This window comes from Mobula birostris, chromosome 21 (genome assembly GCF_030028105.1).
Source record: "Mobula birostris isolate sMobBir1 chromosome 21, sMobBir1.hap1, whole genome shotgun sequence".
In the NCBI taxonomy this organism is placed as follows: domain Eukaryota; kingdom Metazoa; phylum Chordata; class Chondrichthyes; order Myliobatiformes; family Myliobatidae; genus Mobula; species Mobula birostris.
In genome coordinates, this window is record NC_092390.1 from 53902185 (window position 1) to 53917718 (window position 15534).

At 40.6% G+C, this 15534-nt stretch overlaps 1 protein-coding gene across 6 annotated transcripts in view; it reads left to right on the plus strand.

The window, feature by feature from the left end:
• Positions 1-1335: 1335 nt before the first annotated feature.
• LOC140185802 (arginyl-tRNA--protein transferase 1) overlaps positions 1336-15534 on the plus strand; it is a 180602-nt gene continuing 166403 nt past the window's right edge. For 3 of the 6 annotated variants that reach the window (XM_072239500.1, XM_072239502.1, XM_072239503.1), the window contains exons 1-4: positions 2500-2621; positions 8771-8834; positions 9852-9914; positions 12203-12303. In XM_072239500.1, coding sequence (XP_072095601.1) covers positions 2525-2621; positions 8771-8834; positions 9852-9914; positions 12203-12303 — 325 coding nt within the window. In that variant the 5' untranslated portion in view covers positions 2500-2524. Of the gene's footprint in view, positions 1677-2499; positions 2622-8770; positions 8835-9851; positions 9915-12202; positions 12304-15534 lie in introns of those variants that run through there. The other 3 variants (XM_072239501.1, XM_072239504.1, XM_072239505.1) reach the window with 3 other exon arrangements.

The following is a 15534-nucleotide window of genomic DNA, read 5'->3' on the forward strand; positions in this document are numbered from 1 at the left end:
ATTAAATTTAATCAATATTTATTCCATGGTTCTAAAAGTAACCCTGCTGAAAAAGGCTGGTGCAATAATTATGATTTATTTGCATTGGAAAATCTGACATAAATTTTATTCTCTGACTGTGGCCAAGTTGATCACCTTTTGTAAAATAGTGAAGGAAATTTTTACTTCCCAGTCAAGAAGAAAAATAATTGATACATTCTTATAGGTCAAATTTAATTGCTGACACAATGGAAGAAAAATTAAGTTATTACCTGACGTCTTGAAAGATGAAAGAAATTCTGCAGATCTTTTTTTGAAGGCAGTGAATGGAGAACTGACAACCTTATAATTCCATTACCAAAAAAACCACCTCTTTCTAGTTCTTTACATAATTAGACAAAATTTGTCTTTACCAAAAAAAAGCATTTTTATAAACATGAGAAAATCTCCAGATGCTGGAATACACACAAAAAAACACTGGAGGAACCCAGCAGGTCATGCAGCATCTATGGAAAAGAGTAAACAGTTGGTGTTTGAGACCAAGATCCTTCTCTTCAGGACTGAGAAGGAAGGGGTGAAAGATCAAAATAAAAAGGTGGCGGGAAAAGCGGCTAGCTGGAACATGACAGATGAAGCCAGGTGGGTGGGAAAGGTCAGGCTGGAGAAGAAAGAATCTGATAGGAACAGACAGTGAACAATAGAAAGGGAAGGAGGGGACTTGGCAGGCAATAGGCAGCTGAGAGAAAGTAAAAGGCCAGAGTAGGGAATGGGGGGACAAATCGATATTCATACCGTCAGGTTAGAGGGTACTCAATGGAATACAAGGTGTTGCTCCTCCAGCCTGAGAGTGGCCATAGATCGACACATCAGAATGGGAATGGGAATCAGAATTAAAATGTTTTGATGCGGTGGTACAGAGGTGCTCAGTGAAGCAGTCCCCTAATTTATGATGGGTCTCACCTATAGGAGGCCGTGTTGCGTTGGACACAATAGACAATCCCAACAGATTTGCAGGTGAAGTGTTCCAACTTGTCAATCCATGGCCTCATCATGTGCAAAGATGAGGCTAACCTCGGTGGAGGAGCAACACCTTGTATTCTGTCTGGGTACCCTCCAATCTGAGGGTATGAGTATCAATTTCTCTCCTTCCGGTGAACAAAATTCCTTTCACCCCCCCCCCATCCCCCACTCTGACCTTTTACCTGTGCTACTTCTCACCTGCCTATCACTCCCCCTGGGTCCCCTCCTCCTTCCCTTTCTCCTATTGTCCACTTTCCTCTCATCAGATTCTTTCTTCAGCCCTTGACCTTTGCCACCCACCTGCCTTCACCTATCACTTTCCAGCTAGCCGCCTTCTCTCTCAGTCCTGAAGAAGGAATTTGTCCCGAAACGTCGACTGTTTACTCTTTTCCATAGATGCTGCCTGACCTGCTGAGTTCCTCCAGCATTTTGTGAGCGTTTTGATAAGCGTGCTAGATAATCGCTTGCTTTTCAAACGTACAGTATTGCTGGTAGTTGGTATGTGACGTTATTTCCTCGTAAAGCCTTCTGTTCGTAGGAAAGACATGTAAAAATAAAGGTTTCGAATTGAACTTCAATCCAACGACACGGGATGTATTCAATCGTGGAATTTAAGGGTCTGAAGTCCGATTATCATTGTGGATACTGTGGCCTAGTCGACGGAAAGACATCTGTGGGTAAGTCAATGATTCGCTAAAAGCTATCAGTGGGCCACACTCGGTAGAAATCTAGACTGGAGTCACACTTGCGAACGATCCGCGCAGTACTGTTTCTAAACCCCTCTGCCAGATTGCTTTTACAGTACTTCAAGTCCAGAACAGTACAATAGCAACATTTCAATCCATCGTAATTAATGTCCGTTTAATAATACACAAACTCCAGCATGACGCAGGAAATTGAGCTCTAAATTCGAAGAATGCTATTGCGTCAGCGGAGGGCCGGGTTTTACTCCAGCTAAAGCTGTATTACACTTAAACCCGCACGATATATAAAGCACAGATTGATCACAGAAAGTGGACATTGGGCAGGTTACTTCCGTCCAGACTGCAACTTTGCATCGTGTCAAAACACAATCGCCAGTTAAACGCATTTAAGTTGAAAGGATTCCCGGCCACTTGCCACAGTGTATTTTGCAAACAGTATAATACTTGTTTTCTGAAGACTTGGTTTTGCTGGTATCTAAAGGCGGGTAAAATTAAACCATAGTAAAACAACTAAGGCCACCCACAGCCCTGGCAATCAGCGAGTACTCCGGCGCGCTCTCGCACCGATGACCCTTCGTTGATTGGCGAGTCCGTACGCGCGCGTTTGCTGCGTGTCCTCATTGGTTGACGGATGACCAGCCGTGCGAGTGTCCCTTCATTGAAAGCCGGTGAGAAGGTGCGCGCGTTCCCATACCTTTTTACTGATTGGTGGGCGAGTAGCCTACTCTCGTCATTGGTTGTCGGGCGAGTAGTGTGTCTTCATTGGTTGGCTGGCGGGCGGGCGCGCGCATGCTGTGCGCCTCAGAACAGCTGTTGAGATCATGGCTGCTGGCGGTCTAAGTATTGTGGAGTATTTCACAGAAGATGAAGGATATAAGTGTGGCTACTGCAAGGGTGCCTCCAGCAACTACTCGAATGGTGAGAGAAAAGTTGGGGCAAGGATGATTTGATGCAGTTAACTGTGCTGAGCGACAAAAGCGAGGACAGTGTTTATGTTTCGAGGCTGAGCTGAGGCCCGTTTCCTCTTCTGCAGCTTTATGAGGTCAAACAGACAAGTAGTCTCGCAGGGATCCGGCTGCTCTTGTTTCACACGGTCCTCCCTAACGTTCAGTAGTAAAGACTTAGAAGGTTTTGGAAGGTTTTAAATGCCCGGAAAGTATTTTTAAAATAGAAGTGATTGCTGTACTGCAGTATCCTATCTAGTAACATAATGATCTCAAATAATATTTAAATAAAATTATCTCACTTAACTGAAAATGCTGGAAATACTGAGCAAGTTAGGTCATAAGTGGGAAGAGAAAGTGTTAAATGTTTCAGGGATGAACAGTTCTAATCATAGCAATAGGGATTAATAGGCTTATAATGGATGTCAATAACCAACCATCTCTGGAGATGGAGACAGATTCAGAAAATGAAGGAAAGGCTGTGATGAACGATGTGAAGATGGGGGTAAGGTGGAAATTGGCATCAAAAGTAATTAAACTGTTGAGTTCAGTGCATTTTTTCTACCCTTTTTCCTATAAAGTCTATTCCATTCTTCTGGTTCCTCTGAATTTGTTGTATTTGATCCAATGATAAGTTTTATTGTGGTGGTGCCTCTGAAATAGTTTATTTTTCTTTTTTGAACTGTGACTTCCCTCTACTATTGTCTACTAAAGCTCTTGACTGCATCTCCTCCATTTCCTATGTGTAACCGTTCTGCCAGGACAGAATGAGGATAAAGTCTCCTTGGTCCTCATCTCCCTTCCTACCAGTTTCCACATTCAATAGATTATTCCACATCATTTCCTTTACTTTCAAGATGATTATCCCACTAGGCACATTTTTCTCCTCCCCTTTCAGCACTTTGCAGAAATGCTCCCTTTGTGACTTCCTGGTTCACTCATTTGTTCCCACCCATTTTTTTTACACGTCTTTCTCTTGTAACCATAGGTAACATAACACTTATCCTTTTTCTCCTTCCTCTCCCACCACACAGGTACACAAACAGTCTTTCCAGGTGAAGCAGCCATTCTCTGTTACTTCCAATCGAGTGTACTAAATTTGATCACAACGGGAATTCTGCAGATGCTGGAAATTCAAACAATGCACATCAAAGTTGCTGGTGAATGCAGCAGGCCAGGCAGCATTTCTAGGAAGAGGTATGGTCGAAGTTTCAGGCCGAGACCCTTCGTCTCTTGGCTTGAAACGTCAACCGTACCTCTTCCTAGAGATGCTGCCTGGCCTGCTGCGTTCACCAGCAACTTTGATGTGTGGTACTAAATTTGATGTTCAGATTGTGATTTCCAAATGCAGATTGAGTGATCACTTTGCAGAAAAGTACGAGTGTTTAATCTGCATGGCTGATCCTATTGCCTACTATAAATTCCCACTACCATTCCCACTCTGGCCTTTCAGTCTGTGTCCTCTTGTACTGTCACAGTGAGGCTCAATGAAGCTTGAGTAAATCACAAAGATGTGTGGCTTGGCGGGTTAATTGATCACTAAATTACCCCTGCCCCTGTATACAGGTGAATGCTATAATCTGGGCAAGTTGATAAGAATATGGGGACAATCATAATGAAGTGGCACTCTTGGCACACTTTGCACAGACTCTGATTTTTTTTTTCTGTGCAGTAAATCTTTTATGACTGTGCGAGCCTGGAAGTTAGCTACATCTGTGGGGTGGGGTAAAAGCTGAGATAATATTGCCATTTAGCTAGCTGGGGAATTCTTAAAAATCTGCAGTTGTTGAATTCCATGTTGATTTCCATGTTGATTTCTAACTGCAGCAGTGTTAGATCAGATACTGTTCCTAAAGTTTACATTGAGCTTTGTTGTAACAAGAGGCCAAAACAGGGGAAGTGAAAGTAAGGACGGGATGGAGGATTAAAATGACATGCAACTGGGGCCTCAGGGTCGCCCATGTACACTAATTGGAAGTGTTTTACAAAACACTCAAACCTTACACCCCCCTCCCTGCAATTTGTGTTCATTCTTTTTCTGCTGTCGTGACCACTGAATGCAATACTTAGCTGATAAAAGGAGATCCATTGCCTCCTCTACTGCCCCAAGAAGGCCTCTCTTAGGTTGGAGGAGCAACACCTCGTGTTCTGTCTGGAAAGCCCCCAACCTAACATCATGAACATTGATTTCTCCATCTGCTAATTTTTCACTCCCTCCCCCCCCCCCCACCTTCTTCAATTCCCCATTCTACCTCCCCTTGTCTCTAGAGCAAGGACAGGACTCCCCATGTCCTCACTTTCTATTTCATCCAGCCTCTGCATTTCTGCAGATGCTGGAAATCCTGAACAACACATACAAAATGCTGTAGGAACTCAGCAGGTAAGGCAGCATCTATGGAAATATTTCTGGGCAAGGCCATTCATCAGGACTGGAAAAGTGGGGGGGGAGACAAAGCCAGAATAAGAAGATGGGGGGTAGAGAGCAAGGAGTACAAGCTAGAAGGTGATAGGTCAAGTCAAATCGCTGGGGGGAGGGTGAAGTAAGAAGCTGGGAGGTGATAATTCGAAAAGTAAATGGAGGAAGAAGAAGAATCTGATAGGGGAGAAGAGTGGACCATGGAGTAGGGGAAGGAGGAGGGGCACCGGGGGAAATGATAGGCAGGTCAGAAGAAGACAAGGTAAGTGGAGGCAGGGTGTGGAATTGCTGATCTTACCTCTGTATATTCTACAGACATGTTCAGTCCAGTTTCACTTTTATCCTGTGAGGGGTTTGCCTGTTCTCAGACACTCATCAATAGGACCAATTCACTTTAATGTGCCTGTATCATGGTGCATTGGTATTGCAGAAGCGATCAATTTCTTTAGGAATTCAAAAGCATATTGTGAGTGTTAGAAATGCCAGGTCTAAGAGAATTAGACGTCTAAGATAATCATTGCTGAACTTATCTCTGTATATTCCAGTTTCCCAGATTTCCAAATCGAATACTGAATTCAACAATTTCAGGTGATCTGCTCTTCCCAGTTACATCTTTCTTGTTGCTTTTTTTTTTCCTTTCCTTCTCCCAGGACCTTTTTTTACTTGCACTGTATTTCCTTTTGTTATTTAATAATTCCTCTTTTGTAGATATTTCCTGTCCTTTATCTTTCTCTGTCTTTTATTGAAATATGAATGATATATTTATAGTGCAAAAGTCTTAGGCACATTATATATAGTTAGAGTGGCTAAGACTTTGCATAGTAATATATTTGTCAATGTGGAGCAGAGAGCGAGTTTGAAAATCTGGCGTGAGCAAAGGATGTTGGGAATGACGAGACTGGAGTGGCGTGGGAGGAGTGTGGGTCAGGTGGTGGAGGAGGAGTGCCAGTGGTGCAGGTGCAGACACACCCAACCCTGAGACAGCAGGCAGGATCTTTTGATTCCAAACAATTGATTTATTGATAATTATGGAATGTCTCTCTGGTGCTTCCTGCTCTCTCTTCTCTCACTTCCCCTTTTCCCAACCATGGCTCCCCGCTCCCTGCCCACATCCTACTCTTTATCATCAACCACATATGTCATGAATTTTTTTTGCAGCAGCTGCAGTACAATGCAATATGTAAAATTATAGTACTGTGCAAAAGTCTTGAGCACCCCAGCTATATATATGTGGCAAAGACTTTTGCACTGTACTGTACCTCTCCACAGGTACTTTAGATTTTATTTATGTCTCAATTTTCCAACATCTGCCCTAAACATCAACTGTTTATTAATTTCCATAAACGGTGCCTGATGTGCTGAGTTCCCCCAGCATTTTGTGTGTTGCTTTGGCGTTCATGATCTGCAGTATTTTGCTTTTGTTTTGAGGAGGGCTTGGTCAGATTGGGAAGATTGATGAAATTTCATGGAGTTGTGGGAAGGATCAGAGGCAAAGTGAACTAAATAATGCAGTTTCAGAATGGATATAAGAAGAGACAGAAAAGGCAGTAGACAGAAAAATTATTGAAGGTATAGTGGCACTTTGAAAAGGCTGTCCTTGATTTTGTTAATAGAAACAGGAAAATGCAAAATGATGTCAAAACAAATCTCAGCTCTAGCTGGAGAAATATATTTAGGGCACCACACTTTAGTATGAATACTAATACTTCGACGTAATTTACTAGAATTCTATGGTGTCAAGGGTCTTTACTTGTGTGGGGAGAACTAAAATAGATCAGGGAGACCAGATAGTGGTGTTAAGAATCATGAGTGGCTTTAATACAGCAAACACCTGAAAGAATGCTTTTCATTGCTTAAAGGCCAGTAACTGGCAGACATTTATTTATGGTGATTTATTCAAGTTTATGACAAAGGCAAATTTCCTGCAGAGTTGTGAGATGAGAGATGTTGAATGAAGTCAAGTGCTATCTTTACCAAAGATTGAGCAAATTGCCTTCTCCTGTACATTGTTTTACCAGAGCTTGCTTACCAGCTTTTGTCTTTGTGCTAAATATGAAGAATTTGCTAAGAATTTTAAAATCTATACAGGTTTCCCCCGCCATCCGAAGGTAGAGCGTTCCTATGAAACGGTTCGTAAGCTGAAATGTCGTAAAGCGAAGAAGCAATTACCATTTATTTATATGGGAAAATTTTGTGAGCGTTCGCAGACCCAAAAATAACCTACCAAATCATGCCAAATAACACATAAAACCTAAAATAACAGTAACATATAGTAAAAGCAGGAATGGTATGATAAATATACAGCCTATATAAAGTAGAAATACTTCTCTACAACGATTGCCTGCACAGATCTCCGTAGCGAAAATCTCACGCAAGCGCTCTCGGCATAAACGCGCTGTCCAGTAACCTTTAAACTATGAAGCTGCCAAATCTACCAAATAAGACGTAAAAATACACAGCCTATATAAAGTAGAAATAATGTATGTACAGTGTAGTATCACTTACCGGAATTGGGAAGACAGCGCCGAGCACACTGATGATGGTGTGTCAGACTGAGTCATCGCAGGTTGGGGCGGTGCAATGCCGCCGACCCGATACATTGCCGCGAAGAACGCGGCGGTAACCAGGAGACACACAGCGCATCTTTAAGAAAAATGCCGAAATAATCATGCTAATTAATTAGGTGCTGCCCGGCACGTAAATGTCAGTGCAGATCAGAGGCAATTGCCGATTGCATCGTCTCTGATCTGGGCCGACAATTGCGTGCTAGGCCGTACCTAATTAATTAGCATGTTTATTTCGGCTTTTTTCTTGAAGATGTGCTGTGTGCCTCCCAGCTACTGCTGCATTCTCCGCGAATCGGTACTGTATCTGTCCGTGGCCTGGGGGTTGGGGTGGTGGGACACTGCGGTGTCATCTCGTCGTCTGTTTCCATTAGAGCAGGCAGCTCATCTTCTCCTATGACTGCCCGCCTCGATGTCGAAGGTTGAGGTTCGTCGTCTGCTATGGCTGATGTGGAAGGCTTGTTTGACTGCAGAGCCTCGCACATTTTCTATCACACAGTTCTTCGTAAGCACTCAAACCATCCTGCAAATATCCCCTAAAGCTACATACCCTTTCAAAATTAAAGTCATACTTTATCATTGCAGCGAAAACCTCACGCAGTTGCTTCACTTTCGCTACTGCATTCGGTTTCGATTGTTATCCTTTCTTCTTCCAATTGCATCAGCTCTTCATTTATCAGCTCTTTGTCATGGGATGCCAAAACCTTCAACATCATGTTCTTAAGCTTCCACAAGCCAAACTCACTTTGTCCTTGCTTCATTCACCACAATCGAAACATTTAATTATGCCTAGTTTTACGCTAAGTGTAACACCCTTACGAGCTCTTTCAGGTTTTTCCGACACCTTAGAACTCATCATGCTCAATGCAACATGTTAAAGCAATGCCATTCCGAATCCGGGGGAGAGTGGCTACTCGGGGTGCGCGCTGCCTTTCTTCATAAGAGTGAAAACACCTTCTGAAAGCGAAAACAGGGTACTAATGTAGGTCTTTCGTAACAGTGAGGTTTTGTAAAGCGAACGTTCGAAAAGCAGGGGACACCTGTCCTGATATCACCTATTTTGGTACAGTGTGTAATTAAATGTGTTCCGTATGATCATCTGAAGGGAGAATTGGAGGAAATTGAAATGTTTCTCTGTTGTAGGTATGTGGGCTCATACAATGACTGTTCAAGACTATCAAGATCTAATTGACCGAGGTTGGAGGAGGCAAGTATCTCCTTTGTGTAGTTGTATAACTAATCTGTCGCTCAGAACAACAGACAAGGGAAAGCGTGTATGTCATTGCTCTTTGGCGAACTTGTTTGTGAAGAAGGGAAATAATTTGAATTTGCACAAGGAGTTTGTACATTTGCACAGAGACCATATGGGTTTCCTTCCGTAGTCCAAAGATGTACCAGGGTGATAGGTTAATTGGTCATTGTAAATTGTTCTGTGATTTGTATAGGATTAAATCAGGGAATTGCTGGGTGGTGTGACTTAAGGGTCTGGAAAGGCCTATTCCACCGTGCATCTCAATAAAATTAAATAAAATATATTTCAGACATCCCAAATTTCTAGATCTTGAAGTGTGATTGTGCATATTTCCAATGTAAAATTCCTTAAAAGAGAAATATGTAATCAGAACAGTTGTTCCTCTGTTTTGTTGATGTTGCTGGAGTACTGTATGTGACTTCTGGGTTTTTGTGTACTTGATTAAAGTTCTGCTGGAAACCCAAATAAGGTTACATTGCAGGATATAATCAAGACAGAAAAGAATGCAATGAGTTTACATTGGTATGATTAGGTAAAGCCAAATTTTGAAGAAATAAATAAGCTAATGATTTCAAATCTTTGTTTTGTGAAAGCACTGAAATAGAATAGCTTCCTGGAAATTTGTTTGACGTTTAAGAGGACTATAAAAAGTTCAAAGATTGATCATTAAAAGTGGACAAAGTGTGAGTGCTGGATGGTAATCCCTGACGAAGTAGAAAAAGAGGCTTCAGAATAAAACTCATCCTGTAATATATTGCTCTGATGCAATTTTCTTATCTCGTTTCTCATTAATTATAAAAATAATGGGCTATGTTAACTGATTTATACTGAACTTGTCTATCTCCATGGTGATGAAAACAGAAGTAGCGTAACTAATCCTGGTAATGGAGTGACATATATTTAATTCAAAACATCTATGTTTGAATTTAACTTGCGCCTGTATGCTGATAGGAAATTTTTTAATCATTTTAGGAGCGGTATGTACGTTTATAAGCCGGTAATGAATCGAACATGTTGCCCTCAGTACACGATAAGGTAAGGATTATGCTTGACTTCAGGTAAGCATGTTCATTCTAAGTGCTAGAGCAGGGGTTCCCAGCCTCTTTTTTTAAATGCCTTTGTCTCCTACCATTAGCCAAGAGACTCCCAGACCCCAAGTTGGGAACCCCTATGCTGGAGAGTTTCTCCTTGTGAAATTTTAGAGTTGGTACTTAGAAAATATATGGTGCCACTGGGTACGCAATAGGTCACCTTGCAGTTTATAACAATAAAGTTGAGCTCAGCATATGGTGGTTTGTTTTACTCAATACTCTTGTTCTTTGATAGGGGAGGCTTTAACTTATTATAGTTATTAGCAAATTATAAAAGGACAGAACAAGCACCAAGTTAGATTTATGGTTTACAGTTCTTGCAAGAGATATACAGTATTAAGTTCAATGAGCTGCAGGCACAGTTAACTACCTGTGGTTATAGTGGCAATAAGAGATCTAGCAAAACAAAAAAAGGGCAGTTGTGACTAAATATTCCTGAATACAAGGTTTTAGGGTAGGAAAGGAAATGAAGAGGGCTTAGGGGTGGAAATAAGTGTGGCAGTATTAAGGAAAACATCGCTCTGCTAGTCAGAGAAAATATCCTGCAACAGTCACAGAGTAAACCTGGAGATGAATAAAACCATGCAAATAACTGAAGGTTGGAAAGATTTCTGTTTAGAATTGAGAATTTATTAGATACACTTACTCTATTCTACACATGCTTAACTTGTTTTAGAAGGTTATTCTGGTACAAATTGCAGATACATCGAAATGTACAAAAAACTGGAAATAGTGGGGAAATTATGAATGGTCCATGAATGCTCGCTCACTATTTCTCTTTTGCACTTTATTAATTTTTAAAATTGAAACTTGCATATTTTTATGAATTGCACTGTCACAAACTTAACAAATTTCTTGACATATGTCATTAATAATAAGCTCGATACAGTTTCTGATCCTAAACTTGTAACTATATAGGTGTAGACATGGATGCCAATAACATAAGGGGCAAAGAAGTGGAAAAGTTTCAGAAAATCATTCAATAGAACTTTGTTGGTTACTTGGCTTCAACAAAGAAGTTGGTATTGCTGGGGTTCTGGAAAATGAGCTGGGCCTTTTGGGGAATTGTCAAAAAGGGTGTAAGATTTTAATGGTTTTGGGAAGAGGATATGGACAATGAAAGGACTTAAAAGTAGAGATATTCCAGTTACAGTCTATGTTCATGCCAATGAAGGGAGTAGGGAAGTTGGAGTTTTGTAAATGAGCGTAAACCAATAGAAAAGGGAATGTGCGTACATTACATTAAAGCCAAGCAGATGTTCAGAATGGAAATAAAGAAGAAAATAAGAGGGGCAAAGATGGAAAATGTGAAAAGGCTCCCAGTAACTTCTGAGTCCAAAATTATTCGATGGGCATGTGAATATTATGAGTGCTGTAAAAGGAGAATGGTGCTGATTAGATATAGAAGGCATGGCTCAGGTACTAAATTCATAACTAACATTATTTGTTACCAAGGAAGGTGACGCTGCCAGCGTCTCAGCGATGAAGCATGAAATAAAGATTCTAGATGGACTAAAGGTTGGTGACAAGCACTTGATGAAAAGGCAAGCAGCACTTTAAATCACATGGTTCAAATGGGAAGTATCCTTAGTATTAAGTGAAGTGAGGAAGGAAATTGTGGCTGGTGTGATCATGATCTCGGTTGCATTTATGGGTTAGTTTGTGAGTGTGGTACATGATACTAAAACCCTAGTTCAAAAAAAATTTATGTAGATAGGTCATCATTACCTCTGCTGGGAAGTGTTGTAGGAATAATAAACAGGAACAGAATTAGTGTAAGTGAAAGATTGCAGAAGGATCTATGTGATTATTTTTCTTATATATACGGGCAGAACCTTAGTTAAAACTGCTTACTTTATTTAGGCCATCTTGAAATTGTTAACTTAATTCTCTCCCAAATCTGGAGGTCCTTTTATTTCAGGTAGCCAGCAATTCACAAGAATATAGTTTAATATTTGTAATGGAAATCTGTGCGTTAATATTTTTGAGGCAAGCATCTCCACTTCCACTGATCTTGTAAGCATTATTAGTTTGCATAACAATATGGTAATTGCTACACTTTAAATCCAAGTAAGCAAAGTTCCTTTAGTCATTTAGCATCAGATATACACAATCAAATTATTATCTAGTAATTCATGTAATAATTTTGAGGTTATACGAAAATATCTTGTATAAGAATACTTGAATACAAGGTTAAAATCTTCCATTTTGAATGTTATTTTATCTTTCTAGATGTCGTATTTTGGATTTCAAACTTTCAAAATCTGCAAAGAAGGTATTAAAGAAAATGACACGATTCCTTTCCAAAGGAGAAGGAGAAAAAGAAACTGGTAGTAAGTATCCACTACTATATTATTGTCTTAATGATTCAAGTACCTGACAGCCATTCACTTTTCATATCTTTTGGGTGGCATTGTTCGTTTCCTACCTTACAATCTATATTATTAAATTACCCTCAATTTCATCTCCTTTTAAAATGACTGTTAGATGACAACTATAGGTTCTCTCAAGCTAACTTTGATGATTTTTGTGAAGAAAATACCAGAATCATGAGAAGTAACATGTCCTTTAAAGGATCTTGACAAAAAAATGAAATGTTGACTTAAATGGCAGTTATCCTGTTCCATGCTCTTAATGTAAGAGAAATTCTCCATTTTGCTTTCAGATTTGCTCATACGCAAGATATGAGTAAACAGTCAGTTTTTTTTTTTTTTTTTTTTTTTTTACCCTGTGTACCATCCAAGAAAGATGAGTACAACTCGAGTATTTTGATTAAAATTGGGTCTGTTTTTCATTTTGATTGTGGGTGAAGTTTCAGCTTTTCCATTATTGAATGGTGGATCAAACTCGATGGACCAAATGGCCTCATTCAGTCCTATGCCTTATGGTCTTTTCTCAGAGCATACCTCTTGTTTCTTTGTTCAACAATAGAGTTAAATATTCTGTAAAGTGAATTTTTATTTAAAGGGAGTTTGCATTGTATCTGTTAGAGGGAAATTTTAATGTTAATCTTACAACTATTATCATTGGGGCATAGAATTCTACAGCAGGGAAATAAACTATTCGATCCAGCTTGTCCATCCATGCTGACCAGTGGGTACCTTTCTGTATTAATCTCTAATCTCCAAGCACTCGGTCCATAACTCTCTATGTCTAAGTGATTCAAGTGCTCATTCGTGTAATTCTTAAATCATTTCAGCTTCAAGCAGTCTATCAGGCGTTACAATCCAGGCACTCACCATTTTCTGGTTGAAGAATGTCCCTCCCATGACAATGATAAATCACTCTCTCTTTACCCTAAATCGACATTCTTTACTTTTATTCTTGAAAAGTATTTTAGATGAAGAGTACAAGTAATGAAAGAATGTCCCTTTGGGAACTAAACCAAAATCTTTGTGTGTTGCTGTGAATGAAAACCAGCAGAGTGGGTGGAGAGTAGGGGGAGGTGTTCATGATGGTCTAGAGTGTGTATCAGGAAACTGGAAATATTAGTGATATTGATGTGCATTAAAGTGGAAGAATCCCAGGACCTGATTAAAATCTATCCCAGGGTATTTTGTGAAGCACAGGAGGAGATGGCTGGACATCTGATGGAGATCTCTGCATCATCTTTAGCTATGTTTGAGATATCAGAAGACTGGAGGGTAGCTAATCTTGTTTCATGCTCAAAAAAAGGGGGTAAGAATAAGTTAGGAAAGAATAGGCTGGTGTGTTAGAGTTAAGTTCAAAGTACATTTAGTATCAAAATATCTATACTATATAACACTTGAAATTCAACACCTTACAGGCAGCCATAAAAACAAAGAAACCCAATAGAACCCATTAAAAAAGACCTTCAAACACCCAATGTGCAAAAAAAGAAACAAATTGTGCAAAGAATTAAAAAGTAAATACAGAAAACTCAGAACGAAGTTCACGAAAGTGTGTCTAACGCCACAAAGCCAGTCATCACATCAGCTGATTCAAGAGCCTATTAGTTACAGGCCACAGCCTCAGTTAAGTTCAGAGACGAGTAAACCTCGCAGAGTTGTACACTGGCCCATCCCTCGCCTATGGCTCTGACATCCCAACCTTTTCAATCTGGCCCCGTACTTAAATTAGCAAAATATCAGCCTGTTCCTCACTCTCGGGTCTGGGCCTTGCTGCTTCAATTCGACCTCAAGTACACTGTAGCAACGACCGAACATGTTCCACACACTCAGACCCAGGCCCCACCACCTTGGTTTGGCCAGTACCGACCTTTTCAATCTGGCACGGTGCTTAAATTGACCAAATATTAGCTTGTTCCTCAGTCTCTGGCCCAGGCCCTGCTGTTTGATTTAGTCCTAAGTCTTCTCCAGCAGTAGCCAAACATTGGATCGTTCTTTGCTGTAGACCCCAGGCCCCACTATGCCGTTGCAAATGCAGTTCTCCAAATCTCCCAGAACATGGCAAAAATGCCAGGTCATACAGGTGGTTCAAAAGCAGAGCTCTGAATAATTGGAAAAAATTCTTCAATATAGGGTTTATGATCACTTGGAAAAGTAGGGACTTGCTGGGGGAGAGCGGTTGATGGAGGATTGCCATGATATTGTATTTGGGAGCTCCTGCCTCAGAAATGATATCAAATATTACAGGAAGATGGGGTTAAGATGGATAATGAATCAGCCATGATGGAACGGCGGAGGAAACTCGATGGGCTAAATAGCCTAATTCTGCTCCTATGTTTTATGGTCTAATATGAATGGGTTTTTGAGCAGGTTACTAAACTATTGATGTTGTGGTATCCATGGACGTTAACTATGGTTTTGACAAAGTCCCTCATGGTAAGTCGGTCCAGAAAGTTAGAGCACATGGCGTTCAAGGTTTTTCAGCAAACTGGATCCAAAATTGGTTTGCTGATGAGTAGAAGGAGGTAGTTTTTCCGACCCCAGTTCTGTGACCGGTGGTGTGCTGCAGGGATCGTTGCTGGGACCTTTGGTATGAATGTAAATAGCTTGGATAGGTAAGTCTGCTGACAACATGAAGATTGGTGGATTTGTGAAGGATGGTTATTAAAGGATGCATTGGGACATAAATCAGCTGAAAGTTGGGCACAACAACAGCAGATAGAGTGTAACCTAGATAGTGTGATGTAGTGCATCTTGCATCACACAGAAACAGCATGGACCTTAGAAAAAAGAAACACATTAATATTTTACTAAAAACTATACATAAGCTAACAAAGACTGACAAACAACGAATGTGCAAAAGACAGACTGTGCAAATAAAATACTGAGAACATAAATTGTAAATAATCCTTGAAAGTGAGTCCATGCGTCCGTTCAAAGTAGCGGTGAATGAAATTATCCACGCTTGTTCAGGTAGTAAGGTGATAACTATTCCTGAACCTGATGCTGTGGGGTCTAAGGCTGTACGTTCTACCTGATGGTAGTAGTGAGAAGAGTGCATGGCCAAGATGGTGGAGGTCTTTGATGATAGGTGCTTCTTTCTTGTGGCAGTACTCCACGTAAATGTACTCTAGGGGGTGGGAAGGGCTTTGCCAGTGATGGACTGAGCTGTATCCACCACTTTTTGTAGCTTTC